Source organism: Choloepus didactylus, chromosome 14 (genome assembly GCF_015220235.1).
Source record: "Choloepus didactylus isolate mChoDid1 chromosome 14, mChoDid1.pri, whole genome shotgun sequence".
Classification (NCBI taxonomy): Eukaryota; Metazoa; Chordata; class Mammalia; order Pilosa; family Megalonychidae; genus Choloepus; species Choloepus didactylus.
In genome coordinates, this window is record NC_051320.1 from 79,770,587 (window position 1) to 79,792,342 (window position 21,756).

General features: G+C 35.6%; 1 protein-coding gene across 2 annotated transcripts in view; it reads left to right on the forward strand.

Annotated features, from left to right (window-relative positions):
- Positions 1-21,756, forward strand: part of FAM91A1 (family with sequence similarity 91 member A1) — a 47,028-nt gene that overhangs the window by 10,190 nt on the left and 15,082 nt on the right. The window contains exons 7-17 of one of the 2 annotated variants that reach the window (XM_037803093.1): positions 1,043-1,133; positions 1,509-1,571; positions 4,652-4,758; positions 5,783-5,821; positions 6,372-6,484; positions 6,903-7,018; positions 7,897-8,009; positions 8,293-8,379; positions 14,593-14,725; positions 20,095-20,243; positions 21,565-21,699. In XM_037803093.1, the coding sequence (XP_037659021.1) occupies positions 1,043-1,133; positions 1,509-1,571; positions 4,652-4,758; positions 5,783-5,821; positions 6,372-6,484; positions 6,903-7,018; positions 7,897-8,009; positions 8,293-8,379; positions 14,593-14,725; positions 20,095-20,243; positions 21,565-21,699 (1,146 nt within the window). The remainder of the gene's footprint in view (positions 1-1,042; positions 1,134-1,508; positions 1,572-4,651; positions 4,759-5,782; positions 5,822-6,371; positions 6,485-6,902; positions 7,019-7,896; positions 8,010-8,292; positions 8,380-14,592; positions 14,726-20,094; positions 20,244-21,564; positions 21,700-21,756) is intronic. The other variant, XM_037803094.1, reaches the window with a different exon arrangement.

The following is a 21,756-nucleotide window of genomic DNA, read 5'->3' on the forward strand; positions in this document are numbered from 1 at the left end:
ATGATCTTGCTGTAGGCTGGAATATGGATGGGTTTACAAGGTACTCTAATAGTGAGGGAGACTTGACATGATTCGTGTGCAATAATCTGTGGGTGTTAATTAGATAGAAGTTTCATATAAAGTGACGTGATGCATCGTTTAACAACAACAATAATATTGGCTAACACTTTTGAGCACCTGCTGTGTGCCAGATATGCCAGGCACTATTCCAAGTGCTTTTTATATTGTTTCATTCAATTCTCGTAACAACCCAGAGGTGTGTACTTTTTGTACCTCCATTTCATGTGTGAAATCATCAAGTTATTAAGGGTCCAGGGTTTGACCCAGACAGTGTACTGTGGAACTAGCTCTTAACCTCTGTGCTAAACAGATATACTGAGGTGGTAGGTGCTTTGATAGGATGACAGACTCAACATCAAGGGAAATGGTATTCCCAGTGAGCAGACCAGTAAAAGCTTTATACATTTTAGAAGGGATGTTGATTTGGAGGAAAGGAGTGAAGTGGTGAGGGGTCTAGAGACCAGGTCATATCTGTGTAGTTGAAGGAATGTAAGTGAGCATGTGGACTTTTCTTAGTCTGCATTTTACTCTACTCCAGAGGACAAATTAAATCTAATGAGTGGGAGACTTAGAAAACAGCTGTCAGACTATGTAATAGTAGTGACCCTCCTATCACTGAGAACATTCATGTGGGGTTTGAATAAACTTTTGATTTGAGGGATTCACAGTCAGCAAATGGATCTATTACAATTCAAAAAAATAAATTCTGGTATTTATTAGTAAACACTTATTACTTACTTATAAATGTTGATATTTTTGGTTACTTTTGTTCTCTAAGTTCTGTTGGTAGTTTACTTTGGCATCTTAATTGATGGCTATGTGCATAGTTTTTTTGTTTGAATTCTAAAGTAATAAATGAAAAACCGTGTAGTTCATTAGATAGTTACATATAATCATTGGTTTAAACATGAATAGATTTCAGAAGACTTAGGAATAAGTTAATTTGGACAGAGCTTAATTGAAAATATTTTGCTTTTCTTAGATATGCACTTTGCCTGAGAAATGCGCTATTGATAAGATCATCGATTCAGGTCCTCAACTCTCTGGATCACTAGATTACAATGTAGTACATAGTAAGTGGTTAGTAGAAATGGTCTTTTGTCAACATAAAATCTTGTTTAAGCCACCAATAATTAATAGCAATTATTTATCAATTAGGCATGATTATTACTATTTCCTAAGGCATTTTTATTGTTTGAAGCGTGACCTTAGTTCATTATTTTCCAGTGTGACTCTAATTAGTCACATATACTAGAAATTTATACAAAAAAATGGTGAGAAAAACTTTGTACTTCTGAGCATATGTAGGAAACAGATTTGGCAACTTTAATATAATTCTTTCCCCCTTCTATTTATTTTCTGCACATAGCAGAAAGGCAGGAGTCAGTTTTGAAAAAATTAGTATTGCTTAGTGTTCCATCTAAACCAAGGTGCTTTTGCTTCTGTAGGTTTATATAACAAAGGATTTATTTATCTGGATGTACCAATATCTGATGACAGCTGTATAGCAGGTAAGCATTAACATTATTCACTGTTTTTTGAATGCATACTAGGTGCACTGCACATCACCACAATAAATTAGATAGAAATCATTCAAGATCTTAGATCTTAGGATTTAAAAGAAAAACAAAAACATTTTTCTTCATTATATTGTAACACATTGGGTAGTTTTACTTACATTCCTTATTTTCATTATGTTATTTTAATGTACATACTATATTAAAATAATGAAATATGTGATAAATTTGTCATGCTCCCAACTCAAATCAATGTTTTTATAAACCCATGTCCCTTTTAGATCTTGTTGAGTGCATAAGTCTTTACATATATTCAGCAATAACTTAGAATTTTATGTTTTCCATTTTCACTTAACATACCATGTCTTATTTTTTCATGTTACTACAGTCTTTTGTCTTTATCTCTTCTTTTTCCTCCTTTATCTAAACACCACCAATATTAAGAGCCTTGTGTATTTCCGTCTACACCTTATGGGTGCATCAGTTTATTGAACCATTCTTATCTTTCTGGTTATTCAGGTTATGGCCAGTTTTTTGGCACTACAATTAGTGAAGTGGTTAATATCCTTGAACACAGTGGTGATTTTTTCATGGAGGTTAGGTTTCTTATCAATTTATAGAAGCACTTACTATAGTCACGTAATATGTTATAAATATGTATCCCAGCTTATCTTTTAGCTTTTATTCTTATTTGTGCTACCTTTAGGTATACAAAGATATTTAATTTTTATGTAATCAAATAAATAAAAAGTGTCAAAAAATTCCAGGGAATGACTTTACTATTAACAAATGAGTAGTGATAGGGCTTATTACAGAAATATTTTCTCATTTCCATATTGGATCTTGACAGGTTATCATGCTCTAGTGTGTTCTGAGCTTTATTTGTGTTAGCATTTGTTTGTAATTTTTCAGTAATACATTTTGAACCATGTGCATACATGGATTTTAATGTACGTTTGGAAAGGCAGCTAGCTGTAAGAGTAAATGGAATATTTATGCTAGTTTGTATGTTAGTGTATAACAAATAAAACACTTGTTTTAAAATTTGAAAGGTTTTGATAAGGAAATTCTGGAAGACAAGTGGTAGTGTTTTCCTGTCATAGTTGGAAAATATGAGTGTTACTTTATTCCCTACTCTCTCATCAGATGTTGATGTTGACTCATTTGAAATCCACCTAAAAAGACTAGTTTTTAATTAGTACATTTTGGTCCATTTTAACTGGCAGTCTGAACACTGACTCATATTAGCACTAAATTCATCTGAAAGTAGTAGTCACAAGACCTGAGAAGGGGCACAATGGACAGTTGCTCCATTGTAGCAATGTAATCATTACATTATTACTGCTTAAATGAAGCAGAACTTTTGTCATACACTAAATTTCCTCCATATTGGAGGATTCTGATTTTTCCTCCACTGATTTATTTTAATTCTCTTACCATACTGTTTTGATTACAATAATACTAGTTATGGCCAGGCCTTCCTCATGAGTCTTTTATTTTAATAATTTTCTTGGCTATTCTCAGACTATTTTTCTCTATGTTTATTAACTTTTTTTTTGAATAGGCATTAGTTATGATATAAAATTCTAAATACAGAAAAGGTAGTCCTGAAAAAAGTCTGCCTCCCACCTCTACCCCAACCACCCAGTTCCTTCCTCAGCAACTTATGTTTCTTGTGTGTCCTTCCAGAAGCATGCTGTACACATAAGCATATATGTATATTTGTGTGGTTTTATTTTTACACAAATGGTTGTATACTGTACACTATAGGTCATACTTTGTTTTTATAAATTTAATGTATGTTGGAGATTATTCCATGTCTCTTCATGGAGAGTTGCCTCATTCTTTTTGCATAGTATAAATTGTGGCTTAGGAAAATTTCTAACCTCTTAGTGCCTTGGGTTATTCGTCTTCAAAATAGGGATAATTGTAGTATCCAATAACTCATACTCTTAAAATGATTAAATGAAGTTCTTTCTATACCTGACTTGCTATTATTCACACAACTGATAGTGTAGGAAAAGAATTAACGATGTCAAATGTGGGATTTCTAAAGTGATTCTAAAAGGAAACCTTTGATTTTTAAAACTACTTGGATGGCTGAAAATACAGGTAGCACTAAATTAGAAAAAGTCATGAGCCAGATCGGTAAAATAAGTGACCAACCGAATCTGAAATAAGCATTGTGTTTTTTCCTAATTTCTTAATTTTGGACACTTGAATTTTGTCTTATTTCTCTCTGTTGGGAATAATTTACTTTTGGGGTCAGTTAGATGATATTAGAGCCAGGGACCACGGGAATACCCAAATCCTACTACATCCTAGACACTCCTCCTTACTTTGAAGTGAAATGTGTGCACAGGGAGAACGGCAAAGGAAAACATAGTTGTCTTTATTATTGGCTGAACAGAGCTTTCTGGTAAATTGAATTAGAGCACCTGGACCAAGGAGATGGAGAGAAGTGTGTCTGAAGGAACACTTGCCACTGAGGATACAGAATAAAGAGCCCCAGAGAGCAGACTGTACCTTTGATCTCTGGTAAACATGACAGTCATGCAGATTAATTTCCCCTCTTAGAGTGGAGTGGGGGTTATGAGGAGAGAGGCAGAGAGCCAGTGTTTTCTGTGTGTGTGGTTTTTGTATAGTGTAGCAACTCTTCTTGCAGTCCTTTGCTTTTGTGTTTTAGCCCATTCACCCCTCCTGCCTAGAGGTATGAAAGACACATCCTTTGCAGGCTTCCCTCTTCTGAAGCAGCCCCAGTTCTCTTGCCTTTCTGCCAAGTCCATATTCCCCAGCATTTTGTCTACCTGATTAACTTGGAAAGTTTCATGTTGAATAAATTACTCTTTGTAGGATTTGTGATCTACTGTCAGGGCCCTTTCTGTGGAGGTATGGTTGTACATGGTCTGAATCGTGGTAGTTCTAGAAAACCTGCTGTGTAGTGGATAAGATAAATCAAAAGCTGAATTTAGTATATAAGTTAAGAGTTTTCTCTTTTTGAATAGATATTTGAATTATGCTTTCTTGTTTTCTAAAATTGTGTCACTGAGAAAAGTCTATTTTATTTATTTCAGTTCCTCCTCTTGAAGGTTTTGTAATGAATCGAGTACAAGGTGATTATTTTGAAACTCTACTCTATAAAATATTTGTTTCAATAGATGAGCACACTAATGTTGCAGAGGTAAGTGTGGCTGTCAACACTTTAAATTCTTTCAAAAGAATTTAATCTTAAAATTATATTATAAGTTTGTGTAAAGTAAGTAAGATCATTCAAAGATGCAGTTAATTTGTTTTCAAAATCTATACAGGGTGAGATGACAGATCATTGATGTCCTAGTTTGCTAATGCTGCAGAATACAAAACACCAGAGATGGATAGGCTTTTATAAAACAGGGGTTTATTTCGCTACACAGTTACAGTCTTAAGGCCACAAAGCGTCCAAGGTAACACCTCAGCAATCGGGTACCTTCACCGGAGGATGGCCAATGGCGTCCGGAAAACCGTTGTTAGCTGGGAAGGCAGCTGGCGTCTGCTCCAAAGCTCCAGCCTCAAAACGGCTTTCTCCCAGGACGTTCCTCTCTAGCAAGCTTGCTTCTCTTCAAAACATCACTCCCAGCTGCACTCTCTTTCTCCCCCCCCCCAGTCAGCTCATTTATATAGCTCCACCGATAAGGGCCCACCCTGAATGGGCGGGGCCACACCTCCATGAGAACATCTCATCAGAATCATTGCCCACAGCTGGGTGGGGCACATTCCAAGCAAATCCAACCATCACCAAAACTTCTGCCCCACACAAGACTACAAAGATAATGGCATTTGGGGGACACAATACACTCAAACCGGCACAATTGATATACTCAAATGCTCCTATTCCTGTCACTTCCTGTGCATGTATATTGAAAGTTATTAGGTTTATAACTTACAATTCGGTGAATAATTCATCCAGCTCTTTACAGCAAAAAAGATTGTAGCTATGTTGGTCTATCTAGGAATTTTCTTGCTTAAAATGAATTGAACTTAAAGGGTCAGAAATCTTGCATTGTTTTGGTCACTACCTGCATTTGTACTGCTCTGAGCATCTTAAAGATAATGGGAAGAAGGGAGTTCTCAATTCAAAATTTATTCAGTAAAATATAATTTTGTTAATTATGATTAAATTTTGACAGTTGTGTAATATGCTGATAATTTTTCCTATTATTTTCCAGCTTGCAAATGTCCTCGAGATAGACTTATCCCTGGTTAAGGTATGTTATTTTTATACTGTTTTCACTTATAGCATAAATTCTGAATGGATTTTACGAGTATATTTTTGTCTTGGTAAGGTACTGAGAAACTGAGGCATTGAGATTCTTACTAGCTGTCTGAGGGAGTGTGTGCAGTAAAGAGGTACTTGCAAAGACAGAAAAGAGCAAGATAAGGGATCCTGAATCAGTCTTCCACTGATGGAGTAGTGGAAGAGAGCACATACACTTCTGTATATGTCAGGAAGTAGCCTGATCAGTATCTTGTAATGAAGGCCAAATAAACAAGAAACTCCTTCATTGGGGTAGATCTAGAGAGAGCAGTGTGTGTGTGTGTGCGTGCGTGTGCGTGTGTGTATATATATGCTTCATTTATATATATGCAAAGGCCTTAGTGAAAAAAACGGGCCTATTGAAAATTGTTTTTTCTAGTTATGGAATGAAAATGTTTGCGTCACTATAATCATAGCCTATTACAGTATTTTTTTCCCCTACAAATGTTTGGATGTCTAGTTTTCCTTTAAAATGCTAATTTTCTTTACATTCCTTTCAGAATGCTGTTTCAATGTATTGCCGATTGGGCTTTGCCCATAAGAAGGGACAAGTAGTCAATTTGGATCAACTTCATTCGTCGTGGAGGAATGTTCCCTCTGTAAACAGATTAAAGTAACTCATTTATTCAGTATGAGATATTAGAGTTCCTTTTTGAAATAGAATTTACTTAAACTGTCATTTGAGGTGAACTCTGTATATTAGTGGTTTTTAATCTTTTGTGTGTGATGGATCTTTTTTAGAATTCAGTGAGCATTAAGAACCCTCTTCCCCCCCACCCCCAAAAGCACATACAATATTTTATATAAAATTCTGAAAGGTTCTTGAGTTCCCTGAAGCCCATGCATGGGTCTTAGTTATGGACCCTGGCTGTATGTGGGCAGAGCATTTTTTGGGTTACATTTCAATTTTGGGCTTGAATATAGGACTGGATTTATGTGGATTGTTTATAATTTAAGTATTACTTTCAGGGTCTGTTTTTATAAGATCATTTGTATGATTTTTAAAAGATGAATTTATTCTTCATTAATAGGAGTACTTTAGATCCACAAAAGATGCTCCTGTCGTGGGATGGTGGTGAAAGTAGGAGTCCTGTACAAGAAGTTTCATCAGCTACTGATACCGATACAAATAGTCAAGAAGATCCAGGTTTGTGGTAATGCAGCTTAATTTAGAGTCAGTCTATAGAAAAGGCATATGTCTCTATATAAACTGTGTGTGTATGTAAATAATATATATAAACTCATAAAGTGTTTACTCTCCAGACAAAGTTATTTTATAGTTTTGTTCTAGATTTCATTCATTCAATATGAAGTCTTTTGAGTACTTAGCCATATGTTGGGCACTGTGCTAGGTCTTAGGGGTATAGAAATGACAAGAATAGGGTGCCTTTTTTCTAAAAATTAACAGTTGAGAGAGAGAGAAGGATGTGAAACAAAACCTACAACAGTGTAAGAAGTGTCATGGTGCTTGTGGGGAGCAAAGAGGAAGAGATTCCTTACTCCTGGAGAAGGTGATATTTAGGCTAAGAAGGAACAAGAGCTTGCCAGCTGGTCAGTGAAGAAAGGCCATTTCAGCCCAAGAGAATAGCAAGGGCTAAGCACTAAGGGAGGCAAAGTATAGTGGACAAAGTTGCTGCACACGGTTTAGGGTTGGGGAAGAAGAGCACAGCAAAGGCTTTCTCCCATTTCCACCCAAAATAGCTCTGTTACCTGAGCTCCCAGATGACTGTTTTCTGAAGAGGTCAGGCTATTTTCGCTAATTTGGCAGTTATCAAGTCTTGGTTTATTACTGGTTTTTAAGAAAGTTACTACAAAAGTGAATACCTTTAAATTTTTTCATTTTTAATATTCTTTGTGCTTAGAGGCAGGTAGGACTGGGACCTCCTTTGACTATAATACTGCTTATGTTTAATTATGTACTTTTTGGTTAGCAAATGAAGTTGAAATGTAATACTTTCTCATTCCAAATGATAAGCAAAGAATGATTGTCATTTACTTGATTTCAAATTATGATATATTTTTCAGCTGACACAGCCAGTATAAGCAGTTTGAGTCTGTCTACAGGACATACAAAGCGTATTGCATTCCTATTTGACTCAACTCTTACTGCCTTTTTAATGATGGGAAATCTTTCACCAGTAAGTCAAATTCTTTTTTAAGTATGAAAATGTTTTAAAAAAAGATTAGATATAAAATAATTCATTGCTTTTATATATATTTTTTATTAAGTGCTGGATTTATTTCTGAAAATGTTTTATATTCCTTAGAGGAGTGTAATAACTTTTTAAGTTTAAATACATTGGAAAGCATAACATAAATATAAGATGTTATGCTTAACATAAAAAAGGAAAACTAGAGATTTAAGAACAGGCTTGTATGAAGTAAATTTTATTTCTTTATTTTTTGGTTTCTTTATTGTAGAACTTGAAAAGTCATGCAGTCACAATGTTTGAAGTTGGCAAACTCTCAGATGAGTCTCTGGACAGCTTTCTTGTAGAATTAGAAAAGGTAAATCTAAATTGCATGTTATTGGACTGTCAGGGTATTTGCAACCTTTCTAGCTTGATAAAATATCATTTAGGCCTTTCCATTGGCTGTGATATATTTCTCGTATATTCCTGCTCATTCCTATCTCATTTCCCACCTTAAATCTGTGGCAGTCATTTAGACTTAAATGTACCGAATGAATGAGTGAATTCCCTGATTTTAAGATGCTGCTGTGTCTACCTCATCCACATAATTGGAGAAAATTAGGAAGAAGTGGGGTATTGGAGACTTAGTCTATGTATAATTTTTATAATTGAATTTTTCTAAAAATTCCAGTCTTTCATCTGGTGTGGCTCTCTCAGATCACCTTTTAAGCGGTTTTATTTGAAGTTTTTGTTCCACTTATCTTAAATCTGGAACGATGTCTCTGGGTATCATAGTTATTGATGTCCACTCTCGCTATCCCTTTTAGCATCTTGAAGACTTCAGCCATATTTGCTCTTTTTTTTTTTTTTAATTAAATTCAGTTTTATTGAAATACATTCACACACTGTGCAATCATCCATGATATACAATCCACTGTCCACAGTATGATAACATAGTTATGCGTTCATCACCACAATCTATCTCTGAACATTTTCCTTACTTCAGAAAGAACCAGAATAAGAATAAAAAATAAAAGTGAAAAAAAAACACCCAAATCATCCCCCCGCCCCACCCCATTTGTCCTTTAGTTTTTATCCCCATTCCTCCACTCATCCATACACTAGAAAAGGGGGTGTGATCCACAAGGTCTTCACAATCACACTGTCACCCCTTGTAATCTACATTATTATGTAATTGTCTTCAGGAGTCCAGACTGCTGGGTTGGAGTTTGGTAGTTTCAGGTATTTACTTCTAGCTATTCCAATACATTAAAGCCTAAGAGGTGTTATCTATATAGTGCATAAGAATGTCCACCAGACTGACCTCTTGACTCCATTTGGAATCTCTCAGCCACTGAAACTATTTCGTCTCATTTTGCATCCCCCTTTTGGTCAAGAACATACTCTCAGTCCCACGATGCTGGGTCCACATTCATCCCCGGGAGTCATACTCTGCGTTGCCAGGGAGATTTACACCCCTGGGAGTCGGGTCCCACGTAGAGGGGAGGGCAGCGAGTTCACCTGTCGAGATGGCTCAGTTAGAGAGAGAGAGGGCCACATCTGAGCAACAAAGAGGGGGAGACTCTTAGGCACCATTACATACAAGTTTAGACTCTCCTTTGTGGTAATGAGCTTCATAAGGGCAAGTCCCATGCTCGAGGGCTCAGCACATCAAACCGCCAGTCCCAATGTTTGTGACAACATACGCTAGGGGATCAGCATCTCAAAGTTTAGAGATAGGCTTTACAATTCAGGGATAGAGTTAACTGCTGTAAGAGCTTACAATCTAGGGACTATTACAATTATTGTGTCCACGTTAGGCTATGTTCTAAGATTCAATTCTGAGTTTACACATTGTAGTTAGTCCATATTGGTGAGGCATCATCCCTCTCACCATGTTTTCTCCAACACTTTTACTCCTATATATATATTTTCCTACAATTTTATAGAGTTATTTTCACATACCATACATTTATCCACAGTGTACAATCAGTTGTTCATGGTATCATCATAAAGTTGTACATTTATCACCACAATCAGCATTTGAACATACTGATTACTACAAGAAAAATTGTTTTTTTTTTTTTTTAGCAATAAGAAAAAATGATAAAAAGAAAAATAACATGTCATACAATACAATATACTACTAAGGACAGCAAATAACACCACTACCAAGAATCCCATATTACTCCCCTATATCTCCTTCTCATATACATTTAGCATTGGCGTATTGCCTTTGTTACATTTAATGGAGGTATATTACAATGTTACTGTTGACCATAGACTCCAGTTTGCTTTGATTATGTTTTTTCCTGAATACCATCCCTTTTTCAAATTTCTACATGGTTGACATTCATTTGCTTTCCTGCATGCAAAAACATTTTTATATTTGTATATTTAGTAACAGTCATTGGCCACTCCAGTTTTTGCCACGTTATACAGTTCCAGTCTTTATCATCTATCTTTACCTCTGGTGTCATACATTCTCCTATCCCACCTCTTTCAGCTTTACTCACAGACATCTTTGTTCAGTGTACTTACAATACCGTGCTACCATCACACAGTATTATGCTATCTATTTCTGGATCTATGCAATCAATCCTAAACATTCTGTAGTCCTTCAGCATCAAATGGCTGATCTCTGCCCTCTTTCTATCTCCTGGTCGCCTGTGTTATCAGCTTTTAACTCCCAAAGTTTGTTCATTAATGTCTGTTCATATTAGTGAGACCATACAGAATCTGTCCTTTTGTTTCTGGCTAACTTCACTCAACATAATGTCCTCAAGGTTCATCCACATTATTACATGATCCATGTCTTTGTTCTGTCTTACAGCTGCATAATATTCTATCATGTGTATATACCACAGTTTGTTTATCCACTCGTCCTTTGATGGGCATTTGGGCTGTTTCCATCTCTTGGCAATTGTGAATAATGCTGCAGTAAACATTGGTTTACAAATGTCTGTTTGTGTCTTAAGTTTCAGTTCCTCTGAGTACATACCCAGCAATGGAATAGCTGGGTCATATGGCAAATCTATGTTTAGCTTCCTGAGGAACCTCCATACTGTCTTCCAGAGTGGTTGCACCATTCTACATTCCCACCAACAATGAATAAGTGTGCCTCTTTCTCCACATCCTCTCCAGCACTTGTCATTTTCTGTTTTTTGGATAATGGCCATTCTGGTAGGTGTGAGATGATATCTCATTGTGGTTTTGGTTTGCATTTCCTTAATAGCCAGTGAAGTTGAGCATTTTTTCATATGCTTTTGAGCCATTTGTATTTCCTCTTCAGAAAAATGTCTGTTCATGTCTTTTGCCCATTTTTTAATTGGATTGTTTGTCTTTCTGTTATTGAGATGCAGGATTCCTTTATATATTCGAGATATTAAACCCTTATCTGATATGTGGTTTCCAAATATCTCCCATTGTGTAGGTTGCCTTTTGACTTTTCTGACAAAGTCTTTTGATGAACAAAAGTGTTTAATTTTGAGGAGATCCCATTTGTCTATTTGTTCTTTGGTTGCTTGTGCGTTGGGTGTGAGGTCTAAGAAACCACCTCCTTTCACAAGATCTTTAAGATATTGCCCTACATTTTCTTCTAAGAGTTTTATGGTCTTGGTGCTAATGTTTAGGTCTTTGATCCACTTTGAGTTAATTTTGGTATAAGGTGTGAGATGGACATCCTCTTTCATTCTTTTGGAAATGGATATCCAGTTCTCCAAATACCATTTATTGAACAGGCTACTCTTTCCCAGGTGCTTTGGCTTCACTGCCTTAACAAAGATCACTTGTCCATAGATGTGAGGGTCTACTTCTGAACACTCAATTCGATTCCATTGATCAGTATAACTGTCCTTATGCCAGTACCATGCTGTTTTGAGCACTATAGCTTTGTAATATGCTTCAAAGTCAGGTAGTGTGAGACCTCCCACTTCACTCCTCTTTCTCAAGACATTTTTGGCTATTCGGGGCACTTTACCCTTCCAAATAAATTTAGTTATTGGTTTTTCTATTTCTATAAAGTAAGTTGTTGGGATTTGAATTGGTATTGCATTGAATCTGTAAATCAGTTTAGGTAAAATTGCCATCTTAACTATATTTAGTCTTCCAATCCATGAACATGGTATGTTCTTCCATTTTTTCAGGTCTTGTTCAATTTCTTTTAGCAGTTTCTTATAGTTTTCTATGTAAAGGTCTTTTGTGTCCTTGGTTATGTTTATTCCTAAATACTTGATTCTTTTGGTTGCTATTGTAAATGGGATTTTTTTCTTGATTTCCTCCCCTTGTTGCACATTACTTGTATATAGGAACAGTACAGATTTTTGCTTGTTGATCTTGTAGCCTGCTACTTTGCTGTATTCATTGACTAGTTCTAGTAGCTTTGCTGTAGATTTTTCTGGATTTCCTACATATAGAATCATGTCATCTGCAAATAGTGAAAGTTTTACTTCTTCCTCAATTTGGATGCCTTTTATTTCTTTTTCTTGCCTGATTGCTCTAGCTAGAACTTCCAGCACAATGTTGAATAGCAATGGTGATAGTGGGCATCCCTGTCTTGTTCCTGATGTTAGAGGAAAAGCTTTCAGTCTCTCCCCATTGAGTGTGATGTTAGCTGTGGGTTTTTCATATATTGCCTTTATCATATTGAAAAAGTTCCCTTCTATTCCTATCCCTTGAAGTGTTTTCATCAGGAAAGGATGTTGAATTTTGTCAAATGCCTTTTCTGCATCAATCAAGATGATCATGTGGTTCTTCTGCTTTGATTTATTGATGTGGTGTATTACATTAATTGATTTTCTTGTGTTGAACCAGTCTTGCATACCTGGAATAAATCCCACCTGGTCGTGGTGTATAATTCTTTTAATGTGCTGCTGGATTCGATTTGTGAGTATTTTGTTGAGGATTTTTGCGTCTATATTCATTAAAGAAATTGGTCTATAATTTTCTTTTTTTGTAGTATCTTTGCCTGGTTTTGGTATTAAGGTGATGATGGCTTCATAGAAAGAGTTAAGTAGCTTTCCCTCTTCTTCAGTTTTTTTGAAGAGATTGAGCAGGATTGGTACTAATTCGTTCTTGAATGCTTGGTAGAATTCACATGTGAAACCATCTGGTCCTGGGCTTTTCCTTTTTGGGAGCTTTTTGATGACTGACTCAATCTCTTTACTTGTGATTGGTTTGTTGAGGTCATCTATTCATATTTGCTCTTAACAACCTTTTTCCCCGTGAGTACAGCCTAGTTTCCTTAGCTCTAAATCTTGATTTCCCTTTATTGGTGTTTTTCATTCCCTTTGTAGTTTCTTCTGTCATATTTCTCCTTTTTGAATGCAGACAGTTTGTGTGCCTGATTTGTTCCCTGACTAATAATTTCGGTGCCTTTATGTTTACTGATGTGCCATTTAGACGGTTTTTGATGATTTTGTAATTCCTGTATATCCTTAAGAACGGACTTACTGTAACGTTTTTTTACTGCTCATTCACCATAACATTTTTACCTTTATTAGTACAGAAATACATTTGAGACAATCCTTATTAATCAGTTGTTTACATACTTTACCTTTTTATATCATGTTGTTAAAGCTGTTTCTTATTGTGCATCATCCTTTGCCAATATATTTTTTACCATGTTTGAGCACATTTTAAGCTGCGGTTTCCTGATTTTTATTTTTCTCACCTTAACTAGTCTTTTATCAAATGGAGCAAATTGCAAGTCCACTTCTGCACCTTTACTTATTTACATATCAGTACTCCTAAGTACCACATAGTCAACTCTTGAGAAATACTTTTAATCTCAAGTTTAGCTTTTAAAAATGGTCTCTGAGCTATTTTTTAAGAAGCCCGATCTTGATTAAACTCAATTTGTTGATCTTATTAATTTAATGTAAACTGAATTTAGTTATTGCCCCACTGTATACCTATCCTTCTGTTTTTTTTTTTTTTGTTTCTGGAATGTGTGTGTTTTACATATTAAGCAGGTGACCAACTCAGTGTTACCAGAGCATGCATTAACATGTAAGTCTGAAGGCAGGGGTTCTGTCTGTTTTATCTACTGTGCTATGCTTACCTTCTAGATAGATCATAGCAACATAGGAGGCACTCAGTAAATCCTTATAAAATGGATTTGAGCTGTTTATCTAGGAATGGTGAGCAGCTTCTGTTGAATCACATATTCCAGTGCCTCTAGTAACCAAAATACAAAATCAAGACTAGGCGGACCAGATTTAGAGGTATAATTGGTGACCATGAATTGGAGTACTTTTCTTAATGGAGCAGAATAATGGATCTTAGGATTTTTAAAGCACCTTGTTTGAATAAAAATTGAGACATATGTAACTTATATAATGGTATAATTTAGCATTATTCAGTTGCTAACATTGTTAGTTTTACTGGTTAGAGTAATTTCTCTCATCTTCATAGATGTAGTAAAATTGGAAACTCAACTGAGATAATATTCATTTCAGTATTGCCTGGGCAGATTTTTGGTCTACTGATTTTTAATAATGTCTTAATATATCTGTATTATATAGCTACATATCAGAGTGAATGACATGTGAGTGATATGTGTTGCAAAATGTATTTTCTCTTGGTTTAGGTTCAAAGTACTGGTGAAGGAGAAGCACAGAGATATTTTGATCATGCACTTACTCTGAGAAACACAATACTGTTTCTGCGTCATAATAAAGATCTAGTTGCGCAGACTGCGCACCCAGACCAACCCAATTATGGTATGATAAATACATTTAATTTTAAGACATGATCCTATGAAATTTCTTTTTAAGAAATTAGATAGGTCATGCTCATTTATTTAATCATTACTTGTTTAATACATTTTGTGTTAATAGCATATTGAATTTATAACTAGAGACTTGTTTTGTGATATTTCTTTGCTTAATGTTTCTTAGCTTATTTTACTTTTTCTCCACTCTCCTCAGTGCCACTGACTTTTATAATATTTAAATCTGTTTATACCTACAAAAAGGGTTGAAGTGTTAATATTATTTATTTAGAATAGGCATCAGTTCTAAAAGGGTGAACAAATGTTAAAATTTAGTTAATTTAGGGAGCCCAAAATTTCAAGGTTGAGAGATTCCAGTGTATGAAAATAATAAACAGGAAGTTCCTCTTCAGATGTTGCTATAATATTTATTAAAGTCTTTTACTTTAAAAAATACAGAAGAGAATAGTCTCCTTTTAAAGAGTAAAAAAAAGAAGTAGTGGCAATTTGAATGTATTGATGACTTTAATGTGGTTGTACCCTGTGGGCACTCTCAATTTTGTGATAGACAGGGACTTCTCAAACTTTAGTTGAATTGATGGTCTTGAGGTCTAGAATGGCACCCAGGAATGTGGGGTGTTTAAAGATGATTCTAATGCTCAACCAGGCTGGGGCACCCCCTGGAAGAGCATTTGATTCAAGTCCCTTGACATTCACAAGTGTTGCATCTTGGGGCTTTATGAATTCTCAGTGCTACTGTACTATAATTTCACTCATGTTCTTTCATTTACCTAAAAGTCGTATTTTCTGGGTAAGAACCATCAGTTTCTTAGTTATATCCATTTTCATTTCACTCTCTCATCAGCATCTGACTTTCTTTTCAGCTCAATTTAAAAATTAAGGAAGGACTCAATTATCACTTCACAAGTATTGTTTCATAGGTGAGAACAAAGATGCTTGGTAGTTTCCTAAGGCTAGACTTCCTCAGTACACTGCAGCCTTAGCACGTATGGTTCAGAGCCATGCCTTACAGAATACAAATTATTAAATGCTGGGGCTTTTTTTTGAGATCTTTCATAAATATTAAATCAACAAATGCCAAGAGTCTGAAGTATTTACTGATGAGCATTTGTCGATACTGTTTTTTTGCTAACTAAATATAAAATGAGTGATGCAGTCTTGATGTCTTTGGATGTAAGAATCGTGGGGTTTCTGGAATTTTTAGCAATTTATGTAGGTAAAGGGGTAGAATGTTTGAAATATTCTGTCTTGCAGTATATTGTGTTTTCCTGCCCATCATAGAATCTTATCTTGTTAGAAAGCACTAGTGACCAGCCAAGTGTAACTCAGATTTCGTAGATGAAGAAATTGAAACATATCTTGGTTAAATCTCCTGCCCAGTTAGCCATTAAAGCGCATGTGATTACGGAATGGAAGAGCTGAGACTTGAATTCAAGTCTATTGAATTTTTTTCCATTGTTCTGCCCCTTCTATCATCTTGTCTTAAACGCTAACCTTCTACTAATTTAGTCAAAAACAATTTGTTGGTTAGTAGACTGAACTTTGTTTTATACTATTAATAGTCTGTGTGCCATCAGGTAATTTAAAATGGTAAACCTAAACCTATTCTATACGAAGATAGTTAATTATAATTCAAACCTTTGAGGTGGTTTTAATAGTTGACGATTCCTGGCATCAATTGTAGTTTGTTACTTAGAATATATGGTGGGACTCCCATGTTAAATGATAACTCCTCCCCATAAAATCAAATCTGCAATTGTTAATAAAGTTCAATTTTTTCTTAACCCGAGTATCTTATCTGAATCACAGACTACAGAGAATGATTTGAATGAAAATGTTTTTCAGTTTTTGTAATGATGATGCATAGCTAATACCATTCTAAATGCACTGAAAAGAAACTCATTCATTCTGTACAAAGGATGCCTTTAGGGTATCAGTGTTAAGTGCTTGTTGAGAAAGGCTGCTTTCAGTAGGTCCTGGATTTGATAACTTAATCTTACTCTTTTTAAAAAAAGAAACTCTGTAGTATTGTTGTAAGCATCATGTTTGAGTAGAAATTTTCTTCTTGTGTCACTAATAATTTATAATTTGAATATATCATGTAGTATTTGGCATTCCTGTGAAGTAAAAGCCTGCAGCAGTGTCACAGAAGTGAAAAGAACCTCTGATACATGTGAAAAGGACTAGTGTTTTAGTTAGCTGTTGGTTTTCAATAGCACGAGGCCCTACTTTAAAAATGAAAGCAATTGACAGGCTTTTTTTTTCGTTCATCTTTGTCTTTAGAAAGTTATCTTAACACTATGATCAATACACATAAGGCATGAAAACCACTATTTGTAATTTGGCATCCTGATACAATGGAAATGTTTAGAAATTAAACCACATTTGTAGAAAATCAATCACGGTTCTAAAAATCTTAGACGATGTGTTCTAACTACTATGATCTCATTGGACTTCCTACCTTTCATAGCCTAGTGTGTGTGAAATATTTTTTGTACTTGGCATTTTCCCAATCATGGCTGTTTTATAACTACAGTGGTCTCAATCAAATATAATTTTCTCTGTTTTTTTGTGGAATTTTTTCTCCATCTCTCTCTTCCCCAAGCCACCTGTTGACATCTCTTGTTTTACTTTAGGCTACGCCCTCTGCCCAGCAGACAGGTCTTATAATCACATCTACCAAGGCTTCACTCTCCTGCCTCCATCCTTTTTCTCCAGGTGTGGCACCAGGTGCTGTTCCTGAAGTCATCTATAGGACTCTCTCCTTCATTAAATCACAGATTCCTGAGTTTTTACATTTTATTTGGGACTATTTTAAAAGTACAGAAAAACTGCAAGAATAAGAATAGTACAATTACTTTTTACACAGAATTTGGGAGTAAAGTTGCATATCATGGCCTTTTACCCTGTAAGTTATTCAGAGTGTATTTTCTAAGAATAGAATTATTCTTGTACATCAATTTTAGTAGATTTAATACTGATATAATACTTTACCATTTATATTCCAATATTGCCAATTTGCCTAATAATGTCCTTATAGCATTTTTCCTTCTCTAGTATAAGATGTAGTCTAAGATCAGGTATTGCATTTTGTTATGTCTCTTTTATCTCATTCTAGAAGAAATCCATGGCTTTTCTAGGGGGAGGGGGGATCTTTTTTGACAATGCTATATCAGAAAAATACAATTCCTTTTTTGTTTGTTTTAATAGAAATTTTTCATTTTGGGTGTTTGTGATGTTCCTTCATGATTGGATTCAGGTTATGCATTCCTGCCTGGAATATTACATAAGTGATGTTGGGTCCTTCTAGGCATATACCATCTGGAAGCACATGATTTTCATCTGTCCCTCATTGGCAATGTTGATTTTGATCATCCATTTAAAGTGTTATCTAATTTATCTACTCTATATTTACTGTATTTTCTTGCACAACTAATAAGCAATCTGTGGCAAGACACTTTAAGACTATGCAAGAGTCCTCATCATCATCAAAATTTTCTTCCTTAGATTTAGCATTCATTGATGATTATTGCCTGCATCACTTTTTTAAATTCAATTTTATTGAGATATATTCACATATCATACAGTCATCCAAAGTGTACAGTTTTCACAGTACCATCATATAGTTGTGCATTCATCACCCCAATCTATTTTTTGAACATTTTCCTTATGGCAGAAAAAGTAAGAATAAGAATAAAAAATAAAAGTAGAAAAGAACACCCAAATCATCCCCCCCCATCATATTTTTCATTTAGTTTTTTGTCCCCATTTTTCTATTCATCCATCCATACACTGGATCAAGGGAGAGTGATCCACATGGCTTTCACAATCACACTGTCACCACTTGTAAGCTACATTGCTATACAGTCGTCTTCAAGAGTCAAGGCTACTGGGTTGCAATTTGATAGTTTCAAGTATTTACTTCTAGCTATTCCAATACATTAAAACCTAAAAAGGGTTATTTATATAGTGTGTAAGAATGTCCACCAGAGTGACTGCTTGACTTCATTTGGAATCTCTCAGCCACTGAAATTTTATTTTTTGTTTTGTTTTGCATCCCCCTTTTGGTCCAGAAGATGATCTCAATCCCACAATGCTGGGTTCAGGTTCTTCCCCGGGAATCATATCCCACGTTGCCAGGGAGATGTACACCCCTGGGAGTGAGATCCCACATAGTGGGGAGGGCAGTGAGTTCACCTGCCAGGATGGCTTAGCTAGAGAGAGGGCCACATCTGAGCAACAAAGAGGCACTCAGGGGGAGACTCTTAGGCACAATTATAAGCAGGTTTAGCCTATCCTTTGGCCTGCATCACTTTTTACTACGATGGTTGAAATTGATAATTTCTGTTTCAGGACTCTCTCCAAATTTACCAGTTCACACTAGGCATTCTCTTGTATTCTCAGTGTGGACTCATGAGTTCCTACTTTTCTTTTGATGGTTTATGATTATTTATTACTATCTTTTAATTATTTTTGTGCCCGCAGCTGGCTGCTGTCTCCTTGTGGCATGCCTCTATCCTTTTTTTTTTCTTTTTTTTTTTTTTTTAGCACTCCCTTACTTTCTGGCCAGAAGTTCTTTTATCTTGTACCTATTCTGCCTCAGCCCTGGAATTAGCCATTTCCTGATTCCGGAAACCTGAACCATTTTACTGGGGAATGATATTAAAGACTAAGATCTGGGTGCCAGCTGTGCTATTGCTTCTAGAGGCCCTTTTAGTGGGTCTTTCATATTTTTAGATGCATTCTTTCTTGAACAGGGACATGGACTAACTTACTCTTCGAAGTTTCAACCTTACCTATCTCTTTTTGGAAAACAATAGGATTTGGTGTTTTTCAGGAAGATTAAGAGTAGGAATACTTGAAGTACTGTTGCATGTTGAATGATTTCATGTGTTCTAAATCAGCAGTCTAGGGCATATATTTCTAAATGAGAAACTCTTGCCCCTGTGCTAAATTCAGAACTTCACTTTGAGTCTCTTTGTGGAAAATGGAAATTGGGGGAGAGAAGGACACAGCTTTCTCATGGCACTTAGTCTATCACAGTGTTCCCCCATCCTGGAATGGTTGGGGGTGGAGAGAGGAAATAAGGTAAAGCATGCACATTCTTGCCTTTTTGTAAAGTAAAAGGTAGCCTGAAGAAACACCAGAGACAGTGACTCTTCAAGATTAGGGAATAAAGACTTTCAGCTTTAAATCTTAAAGTGCCTCAGTGATCTGCCTAAGAACTTTGGCACTTCTTAGTAGAATTATGCTAACTTTTTAAAAATGTAAAATCTCAAAGCAGTTATCAATATTTCGTCTTAGACATTTTGTTTCACATTGTTATTCATTCTCTGTGTATGTTTGATAATAATTCAGGTTTTCCTCTGGATCTCTTACGCTGCGAAAGCCTTCTTGGTTTGGATCCTGCAACTTGCAGCAGAGTTCTCAACAAAAATTACACGTTGCTTGTTTCCATGGCTCCTCTCACCAATGAAATCCGGCCCATCAGCAGCTGTACACCTCAGGTAAAGACCGCTTGGAAGATCAGTAGTGCCATAATTTCATTCTGCCTCATGGTCACTTGAAGAAGTGGTTTAACTAATTTTGCTAATTCTCAATTTACAAATCCCATATTTTAAAAGCACTGACTCAGAAAGCAATTTTGTATTTCATGATGTTATAAGATGAGGTTACGTTCAATTTGTAAGATATAATTAATTGGTATATTTTATTTATGTATCTTCTAGTGACTTTTGACACATTGGACTAAAATTTTATTCATGAATGCAGTACTTAAAAGAGAATGTTCTTGGCTGCTCTGGGAAGGAAGCCTGAATTTTCTTGAGAGATAAGATAAATTTAATTAGGAAAACGTACGTGTTTCAGAAATGTGGCTGAGATGCTAAATAAGTTGAAAAGATTGTGCTTGAAAGCTAAAACTTCTTGTTACATGAAAATTACTTCTGGTCTTTTAGTATTTAAAAATAAATTAGTTGCATTTATTTGTATACTTAGCAAGGAAGTTGTGGCCTGTTCTGTGTTCAGTGAGTGGGAGTTGTATTGCTATTATTTGGTGTGACATCCTACGTGGTTTCCTAGAAGTTCAAGGCTTAATAGTGTTAAAGAATGGGAGGGATTGTAGGAGGGGCTGACTCTGTTGCCCATGCTATTCTGGCTGCTTCAGTGAGCAGCTCCACCACCTACCCCCATTTTTGTCCTGTGTTCAACAGGAGTGGTTGTAGATTTGCATTTACCAACATTTTTTTTTTATAATTCTTTGTGTGTGTGTTTCCCTCCCTTACACACTCTTCCTCCTGTTTTCTAACCCAATCTGTAGGCACCATGGGAATTCATTCAGTGTCTGAATGAATGGTAAGATGGATGGATAGGTGGTCCTGTTTATGCAAAATTGCATGTGATTAATGAGATTAATAGCTAACACTTTGATATAGAACTTATTATATACTTGGTACCATCTTACGCATTTTTGAAAAACCTTACTTCTTTATGAGGTAGATATTTATTATCATTTTACAGATAAGCAAAATGAGGCACCAAGAGGTTAAGTAACCTTCTTAAGGTAATAATGACTGAAGTGATGGAGACAAGATTCAAACCTAGACAATCTATTCCAGAGTCCATGCTCTTAACTGCAGTGTTAAGGCATGTTTTCTTAATTACAGTATAACATTGAAACTATTTGAATAGAATGTTTAAAATCTGTTTTTGTAAGGATTATAGAAATTGACATCGATATTAGGTATTGGCTATTTACTTGGTCTCTTGTGAAATTTTGCTGCTTTAGGTAAGTTTGACAACCTTATCCTACCTGTTTTGCATTTGTAGCATATTGGACCAGCTATCCCAGAAGTCAGTTCTGTCTGGTTTAAACTGTACATTTATCATATCACTGGGCATGGACCACCATCTCTCTTACTGTCCAAAGGTACAAGACTTCGAAAACTGCCAGATATATTCCAGGTATGTTGTGTGGATTTTTTTATTATTTTCATGGAGGGTAGAAATTGGATAGCAGTA